Raw genomic sequence first — 21,308 nt, forward strand, 5'->3', positions numbered from 1 at the left:
TGTGCTCTATACTTCTGGGTTGAAAGGAATATTGGTGACTGGAGTTCGTAGAGTAAATGTGTCATTATTGTAATTCTGTTTCTGGGATTTTGCTGGGTACGGTTAATCCTAGCATAATGTATATTGATGGCTTTTTCCTTCTTAGGTTCTCGAGGCCCGCTTGGTATCTTTCGTTTATTGTGGGTATAGTTATGGTTGATCGTGAGTAACCATGCTTGGGAAGTATTGGGTATAATATCGATCGATGTGTCATGAATCAATGCATGTAAGGAGGTTTGCGTTGTGCAGGATCTAGGTAGAATATTGGAACTATAAGAGAATGTAATCATAAGTGTTCTGGAATAATATCCAAGCATAGTAGATATAAATCCGTATTTCGTGTTTGATGGGTGTGCAATCTGGTATATTTGACAATAATTCGGATTTCTTTGACTTGTTGTGCCTTTTGGAGGCCATCGAATATATGTGGTATTTCGGTATGTGGAAGCACGTTGACTGTCCTCTGATCTTGGCATGGTATTTGCTGGAAACAGACGAAGGATCCGCTCGTTTATTGTCTGAAATATCTCGATCATCGCTGACTTTTTCTACATTGAATGGATGCGATTGGATCTGACACGCTATGCTCGTCTGCGTTTGGCCGGTAACAGAACGAAAGGTGACCCGGATTCTCTAGGTTTCAATATTAAGGATTGTTCTTATGTCTTCATGTCTCTAGGATTAGCACAGCTGTTAAAAGACACTAACCGCGTTGAGCTGGACACGACTCATTCACCATTTCAAGTCCTGTTAGCAACTATCGATATTAGAGAGAGTAGATGTATAGATTGGGTCCTGAAGAACTCAACACAAGACACTCCAAAAGACCTGGTAACAGTATCCACACATTAAAACAACTTTGTGTGTGGAACGGCGTCCCCAGGCCGACCATTATCGTCGACATATTACAAAGACGATTATAATTGTAGACTTCAGCCATATAAGTGCCTTTTCGTGGAGAATCAGGCAGACTTGACACGGGCATTTTGACACTTCAGCGCGGATACGTTCCTTTTCGGAGCCAGAGAGTATGGGTGTCCTGTCGGTCAATTAGGGTTTACTCGGCACTTTGGTCTTGATCATAAGGATGCCCTTTTGGAAGATCGATGAGAATGATACCCCTTCGTGGTTCGATATTTCGGGAAAAAGTCGTACGAGCAACAGGAGCAAGCAATATTCCAGAAAAATCGGGTGAATGGGGAATTCCCTATTTTCTCAAACCCGGTGTTCTGGGTACACTTGACTATGTATCGCAAGATCTTCTTCCTGTATATCTAGCTTTTCTCATCCAGCTTTTCGTTAGCTAGTTTGCCTTTGAACGTGGCTTGTCACTTCTCGACAGCAGATTCGTCCAGGCCGAGTTCTCTGTAGACGTCTGATTTAGAGCTAATAAGACTGAGATGGTAGCTCGATGTCACAAGAGTTCTCAGCCTCGATGCATTGGTCTGATACTTCCTTATTGTCAATCGTCAGCTTATCCTCGGTGGAGATCTTGATATTCTGATCATCCACGCGTTTCTTGACATTGCTGACTTGTGAATGGGGTATGGAGACTTGTTTCTGCTCGGTTTTGATGCCATTGCAATCAAAGATCTGAGGTGGTAGGTTCAAGTTGGGTCCATTTTTTGTTCATGACCCTTTTTTTCATAGCAATAATCATGTTCAATGCCGTGACATCAGAAAGATATTCAACAGAACCCACTGTAATTTGGCCTGTACAGGTGATCTCACTAAGCGTGTATGTGTCCCAGATCGAAATATTGCAACGGTTACAGATTCGTCCTGTGCCTTGATAAGAGCCATGTCCTATTTAAAACCACCTCAATCTCTTGGAACTCCTTGGTAAATAATTGGTGAAGGGACGCGTGCTGCAATCTGCTCCATACATCAACAGCCCCAGGCATGGTAACAGAACAGGTGATGATTTCCTAACCACAGCCGGGTATAGTCATATAAACTGTAGGAATCAGTACACCTGGGAGTTAATGATTCTCGTTGCTCATAATGAAGGACTGAAATTAGGAATCGCCTTTTCCCATAATCTATGGGCGACGTTGACCACCGACGCAGGATTAGAACAGGTCTCTGTGCCATTTTGACCACACAGCGCACAGTTTTCGGTTTTGACGTCCATTATCAAAGTGGTTTGAACAAGTATTGGTTCGATGTGTCGACAGTAGAGGGTAGCTGTGTAGATCTTTATCAGCACAAAGACAATCTGCATATTCTCTTTGATGATTATTTCTCTTCATTTGCAGCAACAGCGATTTTTATATCCGGGATATTCATCAACCATTGTAGTTTGAACATATATCGCCTTTTCGACATATTGGTTGTAGAATAACCGGTTTGTATTGCCATGGACCCTTTTGGGCCCGGTGCATCCTGACATGGTGGTCATCCGTGTTAGCTTTGGCGATAGCAACCAGTCTTGGGTATTCGAACGCATTCAGGCTATTATTACTATCAAAGTGTCCAATTTCCCTTTCAAGGTTGTTATCTGGTACTGAGATTCAATGTTGTGAACAGCCTTGTTCGATATGCCTGCTCGAATGCATTAGGACAGAAGAATGACATGCTACCAATCAGTTTGCTCGAGGTTGTATAAGTGGACGAGATCAATTATCTCATTTGTAGCAAGCAACATGGCTCTATACTCTTCCCAGAAGAGATGAATATCCCGTAGGTCCATGAGTTAGGGCACAACAGCGGAATGAAATCCGTCGCCCCGACAATGTGAGATTGGAGTTATTCATCTGCGGGAAAGTTCTGAGCATTTGTTCCTTCATATATGGGATTGGATATTGTTCTGTGTCTGGTAGAGATAATTCTGAGGCTGGTAAAAGCAAGTGTTGTCACCTCATACTGTCCATTGCGATCTCTCTATGTGCAGTCTGCACATGGCCTGTACCGTTACCCAGGACGCACACGGTGTCGAGAACCTTGTTGATTCGCATGAGAACAATCAATCTGGTTCCCAACGTGGGCGAGCGAGCAAGATGGCATTAACATACAAGGGGTGGACTGTTTTGAGCTAAAATGATAATGTTAGCTACAGCCCCGAAAAAGGTCGTATGATCCAAGGCATACCAACCTTGCCAACAGCTAACTAGGATGATCACCAAAACCCATGGGTCCGAAACCCGAAGACTTCTGCTCTCGAGTATGGCATACGAAGAGCTAATCACGAATGACAAAGCCTATATTAGCGGCATATGTAGCACATCTCCTGAAGACAGGCATTTCTCTTCAGGCACCATCTCCAACAGAGCCTTCCAAATCCTGGAGATGGTGCCATCTCTGTTCTTGACCCAGATGCCAATGTTCCGCTGGGTCAAATGCCACACGGCAGGCATCTTTCTATGACGACGCTAATGCTCCAAGTAGGGGAGTCCTTTAAAGAAGTCTCTGGAGGCGGTTTATACACCACAACTGAACTCACGTCGTTCAAAGTTGGTATTCCTCTGATAGGTCCTGTACCAGCCCTAACTTAATAGTGTCGCTATCGTCCTCCATGAGCCGTGACCGTCGTTAAGTTATCATCTGCCGTATGATGCAATTGAGCGGAATCTCGAAATTCCCGCGGAATCAGACCCAGTAGTTTATGCTGTATTCTTCGAGGCCTATCCAGACGGTTTTAGGATATATCTGGCCGATTGTCCACAGACCAGTCGAGCTCGCGAATGACGGGCAACAGAGCAGCAACCTGCAGTGCCGTCGAGGATGCTCTAGGCATCTAAGAGACTTTAATCTTGCAGCGGAACGCTGGCGGGATGTTTGTTTGCATGGCTCGGGAAGTTCGAGGACATGAACCAATGGCTTGAAAAAACACCGAGACCACGGCTAGTTGTGCCGGTCGGGTGGTTGTGACAATGGAGTGTGCTTAGATACAACACCTTGAGTAATCCTCTCTGTCTGTTTCAGCTGTAACAAGTGCACATACGCAGCAACATAAGTTGGTTTTCCTATGTATGTGGAAGGATATCATGGGAGGGACCATGCCAAGACCGCTGCACGCTCATCAAAGTATGCTTTGGGTTCCTTGGTAGAAGGTATTTCTCTCTAGCCCTAGCATCTAGAGGTAAATCATCATGGCTGGGGTGAGTGTCGTGTCTGTATCAACAGCAGGGACATTCGCCGTTTCAGTTTCAGGGTCAGCACTAGTACATAGTACCAACACCGTGCTTCAGCGTAAACCCTAACCTTTCTTCCAGTGTAGTCTTCCCACCCAGTCACGGAACTACCAACATGGAGGGCTTTTATCTGAGCCTTAGTCGCCATTGTGATCGGCTCTGCGAACACAAAAATCACAGACCTCTCATCGTTATCACCGTGATTGGGATGATTCCCTTCGTTTTCACGACAAGATCGCTTTCGAACTCGGCCATAGACACGGCGCCTTTGTAGCCAACCGTGGTACAGGTGTTAGTTCCTCTGGGAACATACTCAGATACCTCGTTTGAATCTAACAAGTTTCAAAATTCTCCCATTCCTGGACACAGCTTCATGTGGACCAGGTGATTGGTCCCTTTCCAGCTCAGTATACCACGCGATGTGTCCTCTCCCAATGTTTTAGATGTTCAAAACTGCCTTCTTCAAGACGACAGCTCGTCGACGATAAATGATAGTAGGGCTTCCACTGTTGTTATAGAGCCATAGCAGCGGAGAATAACGTATCCCGACAGTAGTACCAAAACCCTTGGTCCTTGTCGTCGCTGTGGATTATTGTCTTAGTTGGATTAGTGGTAAAGGTTGTTCTGTAATGCGATGTTATGGATTCTTAAGTTTGTACATCGGTACAAGACGGCCAGGAGAACATGTCGAAGGGGAAGTCTGTGCTCGGTATGTGGTAATCTTTGTTTCGGTGACAGGGAACGGGTGTATAGCCCATATGATCTGTGTTGAGAAGCCTGATATGACTATAGTGTCAAGGGTATTAGGATGTCATACGAAGGGGATCGTGAGTATAGAATGTGAAGAATAACTTTGAGACAGGTATAGTCTCGGGATAATGTGGGTATTCTGTATATTTTTAGTATCAATATAGTGATATTTGCTGTACATGTTTCAGGTCTTTAAGATGGGAGAGATAGAAAGAGAAGAAACAGGAAGTGGGAGGAACGGGATTATATAGCTGTAGGATAGGTGAAGGGAATGGTGATAAGCACTGGAATCAGTATGATTCACCTGCAATTAATCGTCACAGTCAGGGACAGATACACTAATTCATCCGGTTAATGGTATAATATTGATCTAAGTCAATCATGGACCGTATTCACATCAGGCCATCCGAAGCATAAAGTAGATAGTAGAAGATCGTCATCAGATCTAGCCACGGCCAAGGCAAGTAGCACAAGAATGCAAGGCTAAGACAGCAACGGTTGCATTATTCGTTCAGCGCAGCAGGACGAACACGAACCATTATTAATACATTATAGTAGAAGGGAAGGGCGTTTCTATCCCGATATCAACACCCAGAGAAGGAAGAAAATCTGTCCCAGTCAGCTTCGATTCCACTATGTAGCCAGAAAACGTACCATTAGAACGCCAAACATCTTGGCGATGAGCCACCGGTTCCCGGATACCCGCGTCCAGTACTTCAGTAGCTCGCGATGCGCTCCCTGTACGTTATCCACCACATCCTCCGTGTTGGCGTCTATCCGCTGGATCATCTCGGACTGCTCGCTGACCATCTGGGCCAGCTGACCAAAGATACCGCCCAATTCGCTGATGGTCCGTTCGATCGCGTCGATGGCCTCGCCGCGTCCTTGGATGTACGCATTGCTCGTCTGCGCTTCCTCCATGACCAAGAGTTGCTGGTCAGAATGTATAGACGGGCGGCCGAGAGGGGATGGGTTCGAGGGTTCGAGGGTTAGCAGGTCTGCAGCACCGCCCGGTTGGGGCGTCCTCCGCCCAGATGTGTTGTACAGCGGCGAATCGGAGCGTTGCGTGTCGAGGGCAGACTGTGTCTTCGAAGATACTGATGAAACGAAGTTTTCCGTTCGAGATCGCGAGGCCTGAATGTTCTTCGTGCGCACTTCAAGGACATCTTTGAAGTTTGCTCCCACGTCCGCCAACTTCCCTTGTAGCATCACCACCACCTAAACCATTAGCTTCGCTCCCAGCCTGGGTTCTTCGACGTACATTGTCATTGTGCTCTCCTTCCTGGTCAGCCTTTGGTCGATTGCTCTTGGGGTGTTGCGAAAGGGTCAGCGCCTGCAACGAGGCGATCTGCTGGTTCAACGAGGCGAGATCTTGTTTGATGACGAACGTCAACTCGGAGATTTCGACCGGTCGATCGTCAAAGAGCGTCTTTCGCTTGGCCACTGCAATCCATTAATACTGTCTTTTCTGCTACCAACGACTACTCACACTCGGCCAGTCTCTGCAACTTTGCCGTCGTCGCGGTGATGCCTCGTCCGATTTCCACCGCTCTCCTGGCAAACTCCGACCGTCTCTTGCCACCCTGACCATCAGCGGAACCATTGGCTTGTTTCCGCTGAGCATCCGACAACAGTGCCTGGCGCTGGGCACCGGCTTTGTTAGAGGCGATGCGCTTCTGGGCTTGTCCCAGAATGGCGTGGAACTCGCCCGTACGATCTTGGATGGAGGGACCGGCCATTGTGAAGAAGGTAGGAGATGATGTCAAGCGGGGGAGGAGAGAGGTGGTCGGTCACAATACAAGCGTAGATGTACAGGGGCGATAGCCGAATGCAGAACGAATGCGCGACGTGAGATCCACGGAATCGATCTAATCGATAAGGAGACAACGGGAAACGTGTCCGTTCGCTAGGTGGGTATACAAGGGAAGGAAAGAGAGGAGAGTCCAAAGCCAGATAGGTAAAAGGGTTATTACAATAGGGCCATGTCAATCATCCGAGACCAAAGTCGACACCGCAGAGGCACCGGAGGGAAGATGGCGATGAGGTGGACGAAGCTGAGGCCGACGACGTCCGCGACCCGTCTCCGTCCGAAACAGGAAAGGCGGGAGACCCAGCCACGTGCATCCACCAGCCACTCCACGACACTAGCCACAGGGGCAACACCAGCCACCGGGTGCCCCAGGCGGAAGCGGACAAGATTAAGGCATGGCATTAGATCGATGGAGACTCAGGGGAACATTCTCTCCGCCTATCTTATCCCGCTTGCCGGCTTGCAATTAACTTCAAATCTACCCCATATTATTCTGGCTCCCCATCTTCACCCTCCGTCGTGGTCGGTCACCGCTTCTCCCTTCTTTGCTTCTAATAATAACCTCCTCCCACGTCACGCTGCTGCTGCTGCTCCCCCGTGGCTTGGCGGGCCATCGCCATCCTTGCTCCCACGTCATCTCGGTGAAACCACCCTTCTCGTTCTCCCGCGTCTTCCGTTCAACCTCGCAGCGCTTCGCCTCCACAATCATTTCCTCCCACACTTCTGGTCCCAGCTCTTGGCGTAGGTTATGCCGATCGGGCGCTTACACCCACTGTTTTGTTAGTGTCTATGGTCTGGTCGAAACCATTGGATCAGTGAACAATGGCGCGCCAGTTCAAGCCATACGAGCCGGAGCTTCACAAGCTGTAAGCCATGCATTTCCCTACAGGCATATGCGCATCACTGACGCTGCCCCGGATACAGCTCATCGGGCACCTCTGAGAGCCCAAGCTCTCCTTATCCCCGCGGGGGTACTCCCCTATCCTTCAAACCAAATGTGAACCGAGCAAAGACAAAGCGCTGGGTCGAAGCCAAAAAATATTCCTACGATGGGAACGACTGGGGAGATGATGAATACGGCGAGTATGATGACGATGAGACCCCGCCGCTCCCGCAGCCTTCCAGCATGAACCAGAGCACCGGAGATATCCCTAGCATGTTCACCAGGGACGTGACTCGTCCGCCCCTCCCCTCGATGGATCGGTCGCGGTCCATGGATCATGTTGCCACACTGGACGCAGCTGGGGCTCAAGCACAGCGTACCATGTCTACGGATCGCATAACAGTTGATCCGACCACCCGGACAGTCCCCATTGTGCGTCCGGCTGAAATCTACAAACGTATGAGAGCGGAAAGCGCAGCGAGACAGCAAGCGTCCGACCCCGGCTATTTTGTGGAAAACCCGGGCGCAGCACCACCTGTTGAGCCAGTGTCTCAGGACATGTCTACCTCTCATACGGAACAACAGGGAGCGGCATCTACCGGCGATCGCATGCTCCACCCGACCCCCGGGGGTGCTGAGCGACTGTCGGATATTGAAAGCATGCCCCACGGCTCAACATCTGGAAATACGCCTCCTATCATTAAATTGCCCGATATGAAGCGTCTGTCTGGTTTTAACCCGGACCTGTCACTCGGGACCCCTTCCACCGCCCCGGTAGAGCCGGGGTCGGCCGCCCAGCAGCATCAACTACAACACAACCCTTCTCTCGGTTTCCGATCTGTTGTTCATCAAGCTTTCGATGTGCCCGAGACGCCGAGCACCACGGTGGACAGCATTGCCCGGTCTAATAGCGATAGCACGTCAGTGATCAGCCCGATCATAGCACAGCGCAACCCGAGCGAGATCAAGACGCCCACGATTGTAGAAGAGCCCGAAAGCATAACCACTCCCAAAGAGGATCCAAACATGGTGTTCAAGCCTGGCCATCGTCGGGATTTGAGCCTTCCGAGTCCCAATAATAGCCCTTCTAGAACCCCGGTCATAACCAGCGTCGAGGGAGCTGCTCCGTCCGTCGTAGGGGAAATGTCGACAGAAACGCCATCGGAATTGCCCCCGAATATCCGCGCCACCTCCCAGAAAGCCGCGGTGCAACTGCCCCAGGCCGGGAAGGACCTGCCTGCGCCGCTTAGCGTGGGTATTAGTCACCCCTCTGAGCCTACAATCACCACTGGAGATGGGGTTCCTGTGATCATTCCGTCGCCTAGTGCGGAGAACTCGCCGCAGGATATGGAGAGTGATCGGCTGCGCAAGGAGATTATTCGTTCGTTGAGTCGGGAGAACACTCCGTCGGAAGACCCTGATCACGAAGACGAACTCCGGCCTGAAGCACCGCGGCAGGACAGCAGTTCTATGCTGGATGAGTATGAGCGGTTCTGGACCAAGGGATCCATGTTACCCTCTCAAGATGTTGAGCAGCCAGCTCCAGAATACAGCAGTCCCTCCGCAACCTCTCAAGATTCACCCGCACCGCCGGCCCCTCTAGTTCCCGGTCCAGGGCCTTCTGCGCAAGCCTCGAAGCCGAAGCTAGCCCGGCGCTTCTCCTGGGAGTCTTCGTCGTCAGGAGAGCCTGCCCCCGAGCCGGGCGTTCAGTCACCTCCCGCGCCCATGCCCGGCCAATTTCCGGCTCCCAACGAGGCAGAAACCTCGCCAGAGGAACCAGCTCCTCACGAGACTATCGTCGAGGACCACGAAAAAAGCGAGCCGCCGTCCATGGAGAAGCCGAAGCTGACCATCGTTCCTCCCATCCCGGACAACCGCAGCATCATTTCCGATGGGCACCTCCCCGAGGTATATAATGCGGAAGCTATTCCAGACTCTCACGCAGACGAGACCCTCCCAGCAGGCCCCGACCGGCGTGCGTCGCGAGATGTGCTCACGGCCCCGGCGACGATTGAGCCGACCTTGCTTGGGTTCCGGGATATTCTCGGAATGAAGACGTCAGAGGATCGTGTTCGCGCGTTCAACGAGACGCGAGCGAAGTTCGGGACCATTGATACCGGGCTGAACCAATGGCTGTCATTCACGGTGCATACCCATCCGGAGCACCACGACGTGGTGGAGAAGAGCACGAAGCTGAGCACGAGCGGGCCCAAGGCGCCCGTGTCTCGGGGCAAATTCCCCAAACTGGCGGCGCTGGGGAAGACGGATCTGGCGCCGTCCGGGTCGGGCCACGTGCGACGGCCATCGGCACCACTGGGGGCAATGATGAACAAGCAGCAAGTAGAGCAGCGCGGCAAAGAACTGCTGCATACGGCGGGGGTCCTGGGGGGCCGCGCGGGCGAGGCAGCCAAGGGGTTCTTTGCTCGGGGGCGCAGTAAATTGAAGGGCGGGGGGAATGACAAGGTAGATTCTTGATCTCTTTTCCGATGGGTGGCCGGCAGCGAGCAGCACGCTCGGTGTGTTTGTCGTTTCTTTGCTTGTGCGATCATGTTGCTTGATACCATGCTGTAATTGGACATATCTCAGTGCTTCAGAATGTGACATGAATGATGTCTACCTAACCCTTCTTCCCCTTTCTGTTATCGCCTCTAATGCGGTGGTATGTAGGGATTCCAGGCATTACGTGGCTATCGGTGTCCGGTGCCCCTGGCGGAGCTCCAGCAAGCAGCCGCCCTGGACCCCGTCCCTGCAAGGCGTCGCCCCAGCCACCATCGCCATAGCGTCCACTTTGGCAGTCTCCCCGTCACCCATCCTCGCCGCGCTTGGAGGATGAAGCGCAAGGCAGTGCCCCGGCCAGGGGGTGGTGGGCCCATGGCCGAGCTGGACACCACCACCGACTCGGAGGATGCCCCGCGACGAGCCTCGGTTCATTTGGGAGCTGTAGACACGGCGTCTTCCCCTTTCCAGTCTAAGGTGGTCGAAGGAATTTCAGGTAACCTCGCTGGGGATCGTCATGCGGACAAGCACGAGCAGCAGCAGGAGTTACTCGGTGACAGCGGGACGAGCCGGATCCAAGTAGTGATTAATGGGGCACCACTTGCACCACTTGCAGGCACGATTCCAGAGCGACAAAGCCGGGGCCCTGGCTCGGGCCAATCGAGGGACGCGAATGCAGCCACGGCGACTGCAGGCAGCGAGGATGCTGATCCTGAAGTCCCCCCTGCAGTCTTTGTTCAACGTCGGCGGGGGTCTGTCCAACCCTCGATCTCGTCATTGGGCACGCACGATGCTGCTGCTGCTGCTCCTGCTGATCCTCCCCTCCTCCTGGCGCTTAACGGTGAGTAATTCACTGCCTCCGCGGCCAACCGCCCGACCTAACGCTGGTTTGTTTGTTTCTTGCAGCGCCCGCCGCCTCGTCCAGCCTTTCTCTCCCATCCTTCCCGACCCCCGACCTGGACATGACTGCCCAAGATTATGACCGAGGCCCGCTGGGCGCCCTCTTCGGTCGTCATCCGACCGCGGACCACTCGCGAAAATCCAGTGTCTCCTCGCTGGCCCCGAGCCGACAAACGCATCTCCAATCGCAGGATTCCACCCCGCACGCGCGCCTGGCCGCCATGAAGATGAAATACGGCGACAAGATCCGGGACATTCGGCGCATCTCGTTGGGGCCTCCCAGTCCATCCTCCGACCAGAAGCCGACCCTTCGGACTCGGTTGTCGGTAAGCATTTCACGTGGGTGGTTGATGAGATGGATGAGATATTGATGCCTATGGGCCATCTAGGGCTTCCTCCGTCCCAAGTCGAGGGGAACGAAACAAGCATCGAGGCCCAACACCCCCATCCAGCCCTCCAAGTCGGCCTCGCTGTCGCATCCGATTCCACCATCCGGCCACGCCCGCTTCTACTCCCTCGACCACGCCACCCCCAATGCCAGCAGCAACCTCACGGCCCTCCCCCGCATCCCCACCCCGGATTCCTTCCGCCAGGCCCAGAACCAGCCCATCGTCCTCCCACATGCCTCCACCCCGAGACTTCCCAGCCCCTCCCCGGTGTCCGGAGATTACTTCTCCCCCAGCATCAAGGCCGCTTACCATCCGACCCGTTCTCCCCACAATGGCTCACCCGAGCGCGGTCGAAGTGCCTCCCAAACATACGTGCAGGACCTACACCTCCGTTCTCGCAGTCCCAACGAATCTGCGCCCAGACCGGAGGAGACAATCCTCCCCAACACCGATGAGACCGATCCAGCAATTGGACTGGGGCGATTCGCGCACAATCCACGGACCAGCCGGGTGGGCGATCAAGAGCTACCATGGAAATTGAGCATCCCTGGCCTAGGTAGTGATGTCGACGAGCATGAGGAGAACGGGCTGGGATACCGAAGAGAAAAGCCACAGCTGGAATTCACCGCGGTGGTAGACACCGCAGCCACCACCACCACCACCGACGAGAAGCACCACAGCACCCCACCCAACCGCTCCCCTTCGCCGCGAATTCCATCCCCATCTCCATCTCCCCGGAATCCGCTACTCCATCCCAACCTCACGATCACCCACCCACCTCCAATTCCTCCGAACTCCCACTCCCGCCCTCTCACCCAGATTCATCTCGAACCCCATCACCAGGCCCCAACCCAAAGACCATCTGCAAAGACGAGACATGCACAGCCTCCATCATCTGCCACCCACCAGCACCAATCCCCCAACGCAAACCACTCACCACCGCCGCCGAGAAACTCCCTACAAATCCAACCCCACCTCCCACTAAACCAGAACCATACGCCCATCCCCACCGTCCAGCCCCACCCCGCGCCCTCGTCTCCTCCCCCATCGAACTCCCCGTCCCCGCCACAGACACCGACACCGATACCTCCAGTGAACCTGAGATCATCATGTCTAGTACGGCATATCCGGGCCAGGAATGGCGACCGGTGGGATACATGGGATATGAGTGATTTATTGAATGAATGTCTTAGACCGGTTGATTTGAACATTTGGTTTCGTCTTTTTTTTAATATTTTGTTATCTATCGTCTATGGTTGTCTTTTGGGTGCAATTTTGTTTTTGTTTTTCGGGCGATTTTTTCTTTGGTTTGGTAATATCTTGCCGGGAGGGGAATGGGATTAGGGATGAGGATTGGACATGGGGATGGTGGTTTTTGATACCCAGGGTTTCTTTCTTATTAGCTTCTTTTAAGGGATTGGGTTAGCATTTATTGTTAGTATGGTTCGACATATTGTGTTCGTAGGAGTAGTAGTAGTAGTAGTCAAGGATCTAATTGACCCGTTTGTGTCTGTGTCTGTGTCTGTGTCTGTCTTTGTTAATATGTTTAGCTCCCGATAGAGGGGTATTGTATAGATATATAATTAAGTAGTGCTTGGTATTCTTAGTATCTATGTCACTGGATCTAAATACTAAATGGATAGTAAAATGAAGTGAGTTTGTTGTATTGTGTATATGGTATCTATCTGATTTATATAATAGCAATCAAACAGAGTATACCAAAGAGGAGGAGAGTATATGTTCATATAGTATATTCCCTTTATATAGCGGATGGGAAGTAGGGATGGGACTATCCCTCAAACACATTCTGACTCAACTCGACTCCCAAATCCTTCGCCATGCCCTGCATCTGCGCCTCAATGGTATCTTCCATTCCGCCACCGAGGTGCAGGAACTGTCGCACCTTGGTGAACCAGAAGAAGAGGTCTGTGCTAAACAGCACCACGCGGAAGAGCATGTGGCGGGCGAAGTTGCGGAGCTTTTCGCCGGTTGGGAGATCAGGGGATTCGACTAGCGCGCGGGACGCCCAGGTGCCCGTGATTTTGACGCGGTTGACGGGTGAGCCGAGGAATTGGTTGTTGGCTTGGACGATGCGGAGGTTGCGGCCGATGAAGATCAGTGGACGGGGCCATTTCTCCTCATCGCCGAGGACTTCGCGGATGGCTTTGCGGGCCGCTTGCTGCATTTCGTAGTGACGGGTAGCGCGCTCGGCCTTGCTGAGGCCCTCGAAGGAGCGGCGCGTGGAGAGGTCGCCGCCGTGGTAGGGGCGCATTAGGGTTGCCGAGGCGAAGACGTCGGTGTTTTGGACGCCCCAGCCGCGGACAACGGAGGTGAGAGTGGTGTTGTCGAAGGTGAGGAGGGCTTTCCAGAAGCGGGCATATTGGTGGCGGAACTCGGTATCCATGTGGATGTAGAGTCCGTGGTCGATGAGGACGAGCTCCGGGTGGCCGGAGGGTGTCCGACGGATGAATATGTTGCCTGGGTGCGGGTCGCAGTGGACCAGGCCCCAGAGGAACATCTGCGCGGAGAAGAGGTCCACCATGGTGGTCATGACCTCTTTGAGGGAGAGCCCGAGGCCGGCACGGGCGTACCCGCCGCGCCAGTGGTCGCGCTCAGGTTTGATCTTGGAGGTGAGCTGTGGGTTGCGGGCGAACTTGGCGACGGGGTTTTCGGCGTTGCGGGGATCAAGCGGTGTTCCGTGGCAGCCTGGGGTGCCGGTGCGCCAGCCACCGCGCCAGGTCCGTGTGATCGAGTCCTTATCCCAGAGGCGGACGCCCTCGATCCATTCAGCAGTCATGACACGCTTCGAGCTGAGCTCGCGGTAGACTTTGGGAATGTAGACACGGCCGCGGAGACGGGACTCGCCGGCGACCAGACGGGCCATGTTTTCAGAGTTGTCGGCCTCATTCTCGAAATCGGTCTCCAGCGAGAGGCGTTCAGACACGTAGGGAACGAGACTGTAGAAGGGGATGTCAAAGGTGCGGCTGTAGATCCAAGAAACGACTCTGCTCTTGTTAGCTTCTGTATGCGATGAGAATTGGGAAGCTTACTTGAAGGCCCAGAGATCCCATTTCAGTTGCTGGGCGATTTCCCGTTTCTGAATCTTAATGGCGACCTCGCGACCGTCAGGGAGACGGGCCCAATGCACCTGGGCGACACTAGCACTGGCGCGTGCAGCGCGCTCCATGACACCCTTGCCGGGTTCGCCAGTGAAGGAGACGCCAAAGACCTCCTCGACGGAGCGACCAAAGTCCTCGCGAATGACCTTCTCGATTTCCTTCCAGTCATTCTGGGGGGCGTCATCGAACATGCGCGAGAACATCTTCTGGAATTCGGGTGGCAGGATGGTAGATTGCATGGCGATGGCCTGGCCAATCTTCAAGTACAGGCCGCCATTGTGACGCAACAGATCGGACAACCGCTCCGCATTGCGGGTGTGCACGGCGTTGATGGAGCTGGCCAGCGGCGGGTTAGGACGGAAGTTGATCTTGTAGTCGATAGCCACCAGAAGCCCCAAGCTAAACGTGCGAGCCGTTCGTGTCAGAGAGGCGGCGTAAAATTGGGTGTCCAGGACGTAGACAACCCCGGTGGCTAGCGAGAGATAGACGAAACGACGCAGCCATTTCCGGGTGCGATCGTAGGTTTTGGCCGGGGTGGGCTTGCCTAGGGAGACCGGCGAGGGAGGGACGAATGGCTGGTATCGCCCAGGATGGACATGGCGGGCAAGTGGAGGAAGAAATCGGGGAGCACGAGGAAGACGGGGGCGGGCGAGCTGAGAGGGGAAAGAGCGCAAGGCGCGGGAGACGGTGGCCGATGCCATCAGAACGAGGAGACAGGAAGAGCGATGGTCATGGCGGGACGAGTGGGTGGCACGGGGAGTCAATGCCGTGATAGTAGGTAGGAGGAAGGGAAAAGAAAAGCAACGAAACGAAGAAGCAAAGAGAAGAGAAGGAGGTGAGATGAGATGAGATGAGATGACGTGAAGGCGGAGAGAAGATGACTCGGCGGAGGCGGAGATAAGCTGCATTTCGGAGCCTCCGCGGAACTCGGACGATTCCTTCTCCTTCTACTAATCAATCAATCAATCTATCCTGAAAACATCTCTTCCACTGGCATCATCCCCCCTAATCCCCGACACACCCCCGCGTATTCCCGCATCTTGCCCGGGATGATCTCCTCCCATAGTTCATCCTTCTGCAACCACTCGTACTGCTCCCGACACACCGGCTCCGACGCCAACGGCAGCAACGTCGCCAGGTTGGTCAATGCCGCTCGCACAAACCCCTTCTTGAAGCACGTCCCAAACGCCGCCAATGTCTCTCCATCCGCGCAGATATCGCGCCCCTGCAACAGCGGCCCGCACTGTCGCTTGATCACGTCCGCCACATCGTCACCCAGCCGCACCATTGCCGCCTCCTGACGCGGGTTATCGACGCGCTCCATGAGACTGCGCACCGCAGGGAGGAAGGTGTGGTTGCGCGTCCACAGGTCCCAGTGTGGGACGGTGGGCTGGCAACCTTGGTCGCAGATTTCGCGCTGAAACTTGGTGAACAGGTCGTTGGGGCGGCTGGTCAGGGCACCCAGCACCCGGATGCAGATGGGGCTGAACTTGGCAGCAATCAGGGGCAGGAGAAGGTAGAAAAGGAGGAGAGAAAGAAGACGCATGGCGTAGATAGTCGGGGTTCTCTGCGCGCTGGAAGTAGACGTAGGATAGACCGCTGGATTCCACCGGTGAAGCGCAAGGAAAGGAGCCTCCGCTCTGGTCTGCTCCGGATTTCCCCTGATTGATCGACACGCTTTCCCCGCAGGTGCGGTCAACTCCTCGGAGCCGAACCAGCTGCCCTGATCATGGATATGAACATAGGTAGACCAAGACCAGGACCAGGACAATAAACCCCTCACGACACTTCCAAGGAATGGCACCTGCGAGTGAATGTGAGCTCTCAGATCGACACCCCGTGAAGCGACTGACATCATGATCCCCTATCGCGGCCAGCGCGGGAGCAGCCGTTCAATTCTGACAGCCACGTCCATTTTCTGCGATGGCCCAACTGCAGAACAGAAATGAAGGGGCCTCTCGATCATCGGCACGCAGCGACTAGTGGTGCTCAGCACTTGCAGCTGCTGCACACCGTCCGATGGTTCGTGCCGTACATCTGATTCGTCTGATACACTTGATCTGACACGGAATGCGGGGATGCCTCGATCAGGACATGCTCACGCTGCTTGCGGTCTGGTATGGCGCCCTCATTGGGGGATCGGGGGCTTCTCCTGCAGGGGTTGGTTTCACTCTTGCCCACAGGTCATATCAGGCCGTCGTGCTGATTAGATTGGGTTCGCGGTTTGGGTTCGAGGATTGGGTTCATCCCTCGTTGGTCGTGACCGCATACCCGAGTCGGTGGAGTCGTTCTTGCCTACAGGCTACGAGAGATCGGCTCATGGTTCATGGACGGATGTCTTGGGGTTCACATGCATTCATCCATTAAAATTATTTACTCATCTGACCCAGTCAGTCAGGACTAATCGATACCGAAACCGGCCGTGCCTGGTTCGCCCTTGCTTCAATGCCCGAAACTCCTCGCTAAACCCATCCCGAAATGACCCTGCAACCGGCGACGAAACAACAACAATAAGGAAATGTCTCAAGGAGTGATCCAGCATGCTGGAAGGATGATTGTGGTGATGATGATAGACAAATGAAAACCGTCGTGCCAGACGGATCGCTCAGCGGCTATGCAAATAACAGAAACAGTCGTCGAAGAAAAAGAAAGTGATAAGGAAAGATGTTCAGGCTTGTCTGCGCCGTCTCAGCTCGTCGCGGCTGAGAAGTCTTCGAATTCGTGATACCAAGCGGCAGGCTGTGGAGTCTGCGCAGACGTTAGCGTGGCTCATATGCACCCCGTATGACAGGTCAAACTGGTTGGGTTTGAAATCTGAGGTGCGAGATAAAGGATGTGTGCACATACCACTGTTCCTGCGTAGTGTCGGTTTAGCGGACAAATCCTCCGACTCGTCCGTGGAGGAGCTGCTGTCATAGCCAGCGTAGTTGTTGGCCTTGCACCATGGGTATTCGTCGGTTTGAAGCTGGAGGGCCACGACGTGTGGGTAGAGTGATCCCAGAGGGTAGAGGATTTCCTCGGTGGAGAGTTCTCGCTTCATTTCGAAGCTCTGGCTAGTCTGAGAGGCATTAGCAAGTCATTGTCAACCAGTGACCAGAGAAACTTACATAAGGCTCGTAGTTGGTGCGGTAAGGCATGGTGAGAGTGGTAGAGTAGATGTGGGTGTGGATGTAGATTGTGAATGTGAATGTGGTGGAGAGACAACTGTATCAGTTGCACAGGTCAATGCGATGAGACACGTTCCGAAGAGACTTTGCGATGGATAGGGAACGAGTGTCTTCCGTCCGGGAGAAACCTTGATGGTTATATAGCATGAGATAGCGAAGCATGCCGTGGTGGAGGTGGAGGAGGTCAGCCACCCGGTCCGTAATCATGAGGGTGGGGAGGGTTCAGCGCATGGCAGGGTGACCCTGGATTACCGCTGGCTTGGCCGGCCTAAAAATTTTATTTTTAATTTTTTTAATCTCTTCATGGCGGGCATGTCCTCTGTGATGGATCTAATCGCCCGAATGATTTGAATTTAGCGGCAGTCATGATCTCATCATATCATAAGACTGACGGACTAGTGAGACACCGATCAGGAAAACTGGGCGGGTCCGACTAGCGTCTGACGACCACCAGGGCTACTCCGGCCCAACCTATGAGACTACGGCGAATGGATGTCCATTGTCCAGATCGCGAGGTCCAGGGTGGACGCCCCAGCAAGCAGGTACGAGAATTGTGAGCGCCCAGTAAGCGGTTCGGCGAGGCTCGGTCGTCTCCACCCGTCAGGCACGCCAGTCGTTTCTAAACCGGATCCAGTGTAGGCTCATCGCAGCGGCTGAAGCAGGACCAGGGCTAGCGTGGACGCCGGCCTCAACTCGACACTGGGGCGCAGACTGGCACTCAAGCAGTGGTCGCTGGCTCGCTGGCTCGCTGCTCACGACTGATCGACGCCGAACCCACCGGTGTGTCCGATAGGCGATCGCTCGCTCGCTGGCAGGCCTCCCTCCCCTTGCATGTTGGGAGTCAGGTGCATCGGATCTCCTCCACGTTTGCAGTTCCTGGGGGGGTGCATATGTACGACGACTATGAGGGTAAGAGGGAGTGCATGCTTGTACCACTCTGGGGGCCCGGGGGGGGAGTTACCATCACCCGCATGGGCCAGGGGCACACCGGTACCATGTGTGAGACTGGGTGCGTAGGTAATCATGTGTCATGATTGCGTCGAAGAGGTGCGGGGATGCCAGTAGAGCTGTCACAGATCGGTGTCGACTATTGATTCTCCATCGAGTGGTGACGGAGTCGCCTGGCAGACCGCAGTGGTCAAGGTTAGTTGGTTTGCGGGCGGGATTTGCCCAGGACTTGGTCGGGGGGCTAGATAGGGGACTGGAAAACTCACCCGGTCGGGAGGATGCGTCGCTCATTGGCGATGGGCGGTTCATTAAACGCAATCAACGATAGATTAAACCATGGGTTGGTGAGCTGAGGGGGAGGACAAGCGAACCGGCCTCAGGCCCAGGCTCATTCCAAATCCTGCGGTTAGCTCCATTGCGGTGTCCAGGTTCTCGGGATTCAAAGTGAGCAGCACGGAACAATGGCCATTGGCTGTACATCATCATCATTATCATGATTGCAAGCCCCATACCCTAACGAGTCGAAGCTAAGAAGGCTAAGAGGGCGACTAGTTCGACGACAGTCGTCAAGACTCCCGACTAGCACGGTCGTGGTCAAGGAGACGACCTTTTCATGACTTTGACCGGACCAGAGGAGAGACAAAGAGTTATGAAGGCGGCTGCTAATTGGGCCCTCGGCATGGCAGTAACCCGAACGGGCAAGACTACGGTCGGCCTTACAGCCTTAGGCCAGAGTAGGGCTGCACAGCCACCCGGCCCCACTGGCGCCACATCACGAACTATGCCACTAGTCCTATCATAGTATGATCGTGGCTCGCTACCTGTGGCTGGAATGCTGTGGCTTGACCCATCCCCGTCAATAGCAGCCTTTGAGATAGCCTCAGATCCTCGCATGAGCAATAGTTTGCGCGCCAGCTCCACCTGCCATGCGGATCCTCGTGAGCTTGCTCGCACCGTTCTTGGGCCTTGCATTTCCGAGAGGTAAAGCCCGAATTTTGTCGGACTGCCCTCTATGGAAGGGCAGGAGTAGTATAAGGAGGGCCTGCCCTCGTGATTCAGCACCTGAATTCACATTCTTTCCAATTCCCAAGTGTCCATCCCTAACCATCCTCGTCCGCCTATCTCTCCTATCAGCACATGTCCCTTCCCAATGGCCGTGAACATGAACGTGAACATGAACATGCCTCCGTCCGGCAAAGAGTCGTGGCCAACCTCTCCTCCCTACATCAAATTCCACGATCCCTTTTCCGCCGCGTCGCTCGCCTACGCAAGTAAGAACCCCATCTCCCATCTCCTCTCCAAAGCCTCGTTCGAAGTGCCAACTCCTCCGCAGAACCTCTTTGTCTGAACATGGACACTGAAACCAGTCCCGGTAGACCTGAGCGCCCGGCCCTAGCGGTTCCCATGACACCCTCATCTCCGGGCTGGCCCAACCACGAACCTTATCCTTTTCAGGCCCAGGGGCTTCCGCGCACAGGCGCGGAAGATATTCCCGAGCCGGCGACCGACTTCTCCCCCGACCTCCTTGATTCCTGGTACCCGCGGTATCTGGCCTGCGCGCAGTTCTTTGTCGCGCACGCGCAACACACGCCAGTGGTGCAATCGCTGGCGGCATTCCTCAACATCCGACTTCCATGCCAACAGGTGGAGTCGACAGCGGCGCATGTGTCGCTACGTACATATATCCGCCGATTGGTCGTGACGGGACATGACAGTCCCAGGGTATTGGGGGCGTTCTTCGGGGAGGATTGGGCCGGGGGTGTTGGGAGCATGGTCAAGCAGGAGCGGGTCAACTATCTGTTCACGGCGAAGAGCGGCGGCTGGGCGTCGACAAAGGCGGCGTACGACATTCTGCCGGACCAGCAGACGCCGTTTCTCCGGCCGCTGCGGGCGCCGGCGGAGGAGGAACTTCGCGAGGCGGAATCCCGCTGGAGTGAATGGTTGGCCATGGAGGATTGGATGGTTGGGCCTCGGAGTCCGTGGTGATTGCCTGTGATGATAGTTATGATGATGAATTTCCTATGTCAATAATAATTTTCTTTGTTCACATTGATCTGTTCACCTGTATCGTATATTCTTGCCTATGTAGTGGAATACTTAGTAATCAATGTATATCTACCTATACTCAAGTTATGCACCCAAACACCCCGACAGAATCAATGACCATGGAACACAGACAAATAGAGTAAACCATCAGCACTACTCCTACCCACGTCTAAGACATCTGTCGATCTCTCCACGCAAATCCCAAGAGAATTCCAAATCACCCCCAATAATACACCGTGCCTAACCCCCATGAATTAATTAAGCTACTCTCCGCCCATACCCAAAGGGGCATGACGACGACCCAAGAGCATGGGACCTGTCAAAAACGCGACACCGGCCAGGAGATTTCTCCTCCAATGGCACAGTGACCATCACGGGGGGGGACAATCCCTTTCAGGCCCACATGGCTGCCCAGCAGATGAAAAATCTGCTTCAGCCAGCCACTGTTTGCTACTAAAGCAGACGGAGGGAGGACACTAAGGGGTTAGTTGGTTTCTAGACGGGCCAAAAATAACCTTACTTGCATAGGTAGCAGTTAGCGAGCCCGGGGAAGTGTCAGTCGGGATTGCAATAAGAATTAATATGTAATATGGGTTGGGTGATGACGCACCGCCACATCGGGGAAGTC

At 53.7% G+C, this 21,308-nt stretch overlaps 8 protein-coding genes across 8 annotated transcripts; 4 read left to right on the plus strand and 4 right to left on the minus strand.

Annotated features, from left to right (window-relative positions):
• Positions 1 to 5,495: 5,495 nt before the first annotated feature.
• On the minus strand, positions 5,496 to 6,661 carry BO94DRAFT_590662 (t-SNARE syntaxin; the record flags this gene model as incomplete). Its single annotated transcript, XM_025616049.1, has 4 exons — positions 5,496 to 5,531; positions 5,577 to 6,140; positions 6,184 to 6,365; positions 6,412 to 6,661. The coding sequence occupies 4 exons, from the start codon at positions 6,659 to 6,661 to the stop codon at positions 5,496 to 5,498; spliced, it is 1,032 nt and encodes a 343-aa protein (XP_025462197.1).
• A 541-nt stretch (positions 6,662 to 7,202) lies between these two features.
• Positions 7,203 to 10,230, plus strand: BO94DRAFT_540212 (uncharacterized protein). Its single transcript, XM_025612864.1, has 2 exons — positions 7,203 to 7,598; positions 7,657 to 10,230. The coding sequence occupies exons 1-2, from the start codon at positions 7,555 to 7,557 to the stop codon at positions 10,088 to 10,090; spliced, it is 2,478 nt and encodes an 825-aa protein (XP_025462198.1). The 5' UTR covers positions 7,203 to 7,554; the 3' UTR covers positions 10,091 to 10,230.
• A 37-nt stretch (positions 10,231 to 10,267) lies between these two features.
• Positions 10,268 to 12,888, plus strand: BO94DRAFT_301251 (uncharacterized protein). Its single transcript, XM_025606748.1, has 3 exons — positions 10,268 to 10,952; positions 11,018 to 11,337; positions 11,401 to 12,888. Exons 1-3 carry the CDS (start codon positions 10,445 to 10,447, stop codon positions 12,742 to 12,744), a joined length of 2,172 nt encoding a protein of 723 aa, XP_025462199.1. The 5' UTR covers positions 10,268 to 10,444; the 3' UTR covers positions 12,745 to 12,888.
• Positions 12,889 to 13,052: 164 nt separating this feature from the next.
• On the minus strand, positions 13,053 to 15,357 carry BO94DRAFT_503291 (ABC1 kinase family protein). The gene is made up of 2 exons (XM_025609469.1): positions 14,451 to 15,357; positions 13,053 to 14,405 (listed from the first exon to the last, which is right to left on the minus strand). Exons 1-2 carry the CDS (start codon positions 15,218 to 15,220, stop codon positions 13,190 to 13,192), a joined length of 1,986 nt encoding a protein of 661 aa, XP_025462200.1. The 5' UTR covers positions 15,221 to 15,357; the 3' UTR covers positions 13,053 to 13,189.
• Positions 15,358 to 15,486: 129 nt separating this feature from the next.
• On the minus strand, positions 15,487 to 16,065 carry BO94DRAFT_478215 (uncharacterized protein; the record flags this gene model as incomplete). The annotated part of the gene is made up of 1 exon (XM_025608682.1): positions 15,487 to 16,065. One exon carries the CDS (start codon positions 16,063 to 16,065, stop codon positions 15,487 to 15,489), a length of 579 nt encoding a protein of 192 aa, XP_025462201.1.
• Positions 16,066 to 16,857: 792 nt separating this feature from the next.
• On the minus strand, positions 16,858 to 17,995 carry BO94DRAFT_540215 (uncharacterized protein). The gene is made up of 3 exons (XM_025612865.1): positions 17,627 to 17,995; positions 17,367 to 17,577; positions 16,858 to 17,267 (listed from the first exon to the last, which is right to left on the minus strand). Exons 1-3 carry the CDS (start codon positions 17,654 to 17,656, stop codon positions 17,188 to 17,190), a joined length of 321 nt encoding a protein of 106 aa, XP_025462202.1. The 5' UTR covers positions 17,657 to 17,995; the 3' UTR covers positions 16,858 to 17,187.
• A 1,350-nt stretch (positions 17,996 to 19,345) lies between these two features.
• BO94DRAFT_540217 (uncharacterized protein) lies at positions 19,346 to 20,406 on the plus strand. Its single transcript, XM_025612866.1, has one exon. The coding sequence runs from the start codon at positions 19,785 to 19,787 to the stop codon at positions 19,980 to 19,982; it is 198 nt and encodes a 65-aa protein (XP_025462203.1). The 5' UTR covers positions 19,346 to 19,784; the 3' UTR covers positions 19,983 to 20,406.
• BO94DRAFT_540218 (uncharacterized protein) lies at positions 19,598 to 20,627 on the plus strand. Its single transcript, XM_025612867.1, has one exon. It carries the CDS (start codon positions 19,985 to 19,987, stop codon positions 20,618 to 20,620), a length of 636 nt encoding a protein of 211 aa, XP_025462204.1. The 5' UTR covers positions 19,598 to 19,984; the 3' UTR covers positions 20,621 to 20,627.
• Positions 20,628 to 21,308: the final 681 nt, after the last annotated feature.

Source organism: Aspergillus sclerotioniger, assembly GCF_003184525.1.
Source record: "Aspergillus sclerotioniger CBS 115572 chromosome Unknown BO94scaffold_44, whole genome shotgun sequence".
NCBI lineage: Eukaryota > Fungi > Ascomycota > Eurotiomycetes > Eurotiales > Aspergillaceae > Aspergillus > Aspergillus sclerotioniger.

Coding starts and splice junctions, on each gene's coding strand:
- BO94DRAFT_301251 (XM_025606748.1), top strand. CDS start 10,445: ATGAAGCGCAAGGCAGTGCCCCGGCCAGGGGGTGGTGGGCCCATGGCC. Junction 10,953..11,017: donor CCTCCTCCTGGCGCTTAACG/GTGAGTAATTCA, acceptor TGTTTCTTGCAG/CGCCCGCCGCCTCGTCCAGC. Junction 11,338..11,400: donor CCCTTCGGACTCGGTTGTCG/GTAAGCATTTCA, acceptor TGGGCCATCTAG/GGCTTCCTCCGTCCCAAGTC.
- BO94DRAFT_540218 (XM_025612867.1), top strand. CDS start 19,985: ATGGACACTGAAACCAGTCCCGGTAGACCTGAGCGCCCGGCCCTAGCG.
- BO94DRAFT_540215 (XM_025612865.1), bottom strand. CDS start 17,656: ATGCCTTACCGCACCAACTACGAGCCTTAT. Junction 17,578..17,626: donor GCACCAACTACGAGCCTTAT/GTAAGTTTCTCT, acceptor AATGCCTCTCAG/ACTAGCCAGAGCTTCGAAAT. Junction 17,268..17,366: donor GACACTACGCAGGAACAGTG/GTATGTGCACAC, acceptor ACGTCTGCGCAG/ACTCCACAGCCTGCCGCTTG.
- BO94DRAFT_540212 (XM_025612864.1), top strand. CDS start 7,555: ATGGCGCGCCAGTTCAAGCCATACGAGCCGGAGCTTCACAAGCT. Junction 7,599..7,656: donor GAGCCGGAGCTTCACAAGCT/GTAAGCCATGCA, acceptor CCCCGGATACAG/CTCATCGGGCACCTCTGAGA.
- BO94DRAFT_540217 (XM_025612866.1), top strand. CDS start 19,785: ATGGCCGTGAACATGAACGTGAACATGAACATGCCTCCGTCCGGCAAA.
- BO94DRAFT_503291 (XM_025609469.1), bottom strand. CDS start 15,220: ATGGCATCGGCCACCGTCTCCCGCGCCTTGCGCTCTTTCCCCTCTCAG. Junction 14,406..14,450: donor TGGGATCTCTGGGCCTTCAA/GTAAGCTTCCCA, acceptor TAACAAGAGCAG/AGTCGTTTCTTGGATCTACA.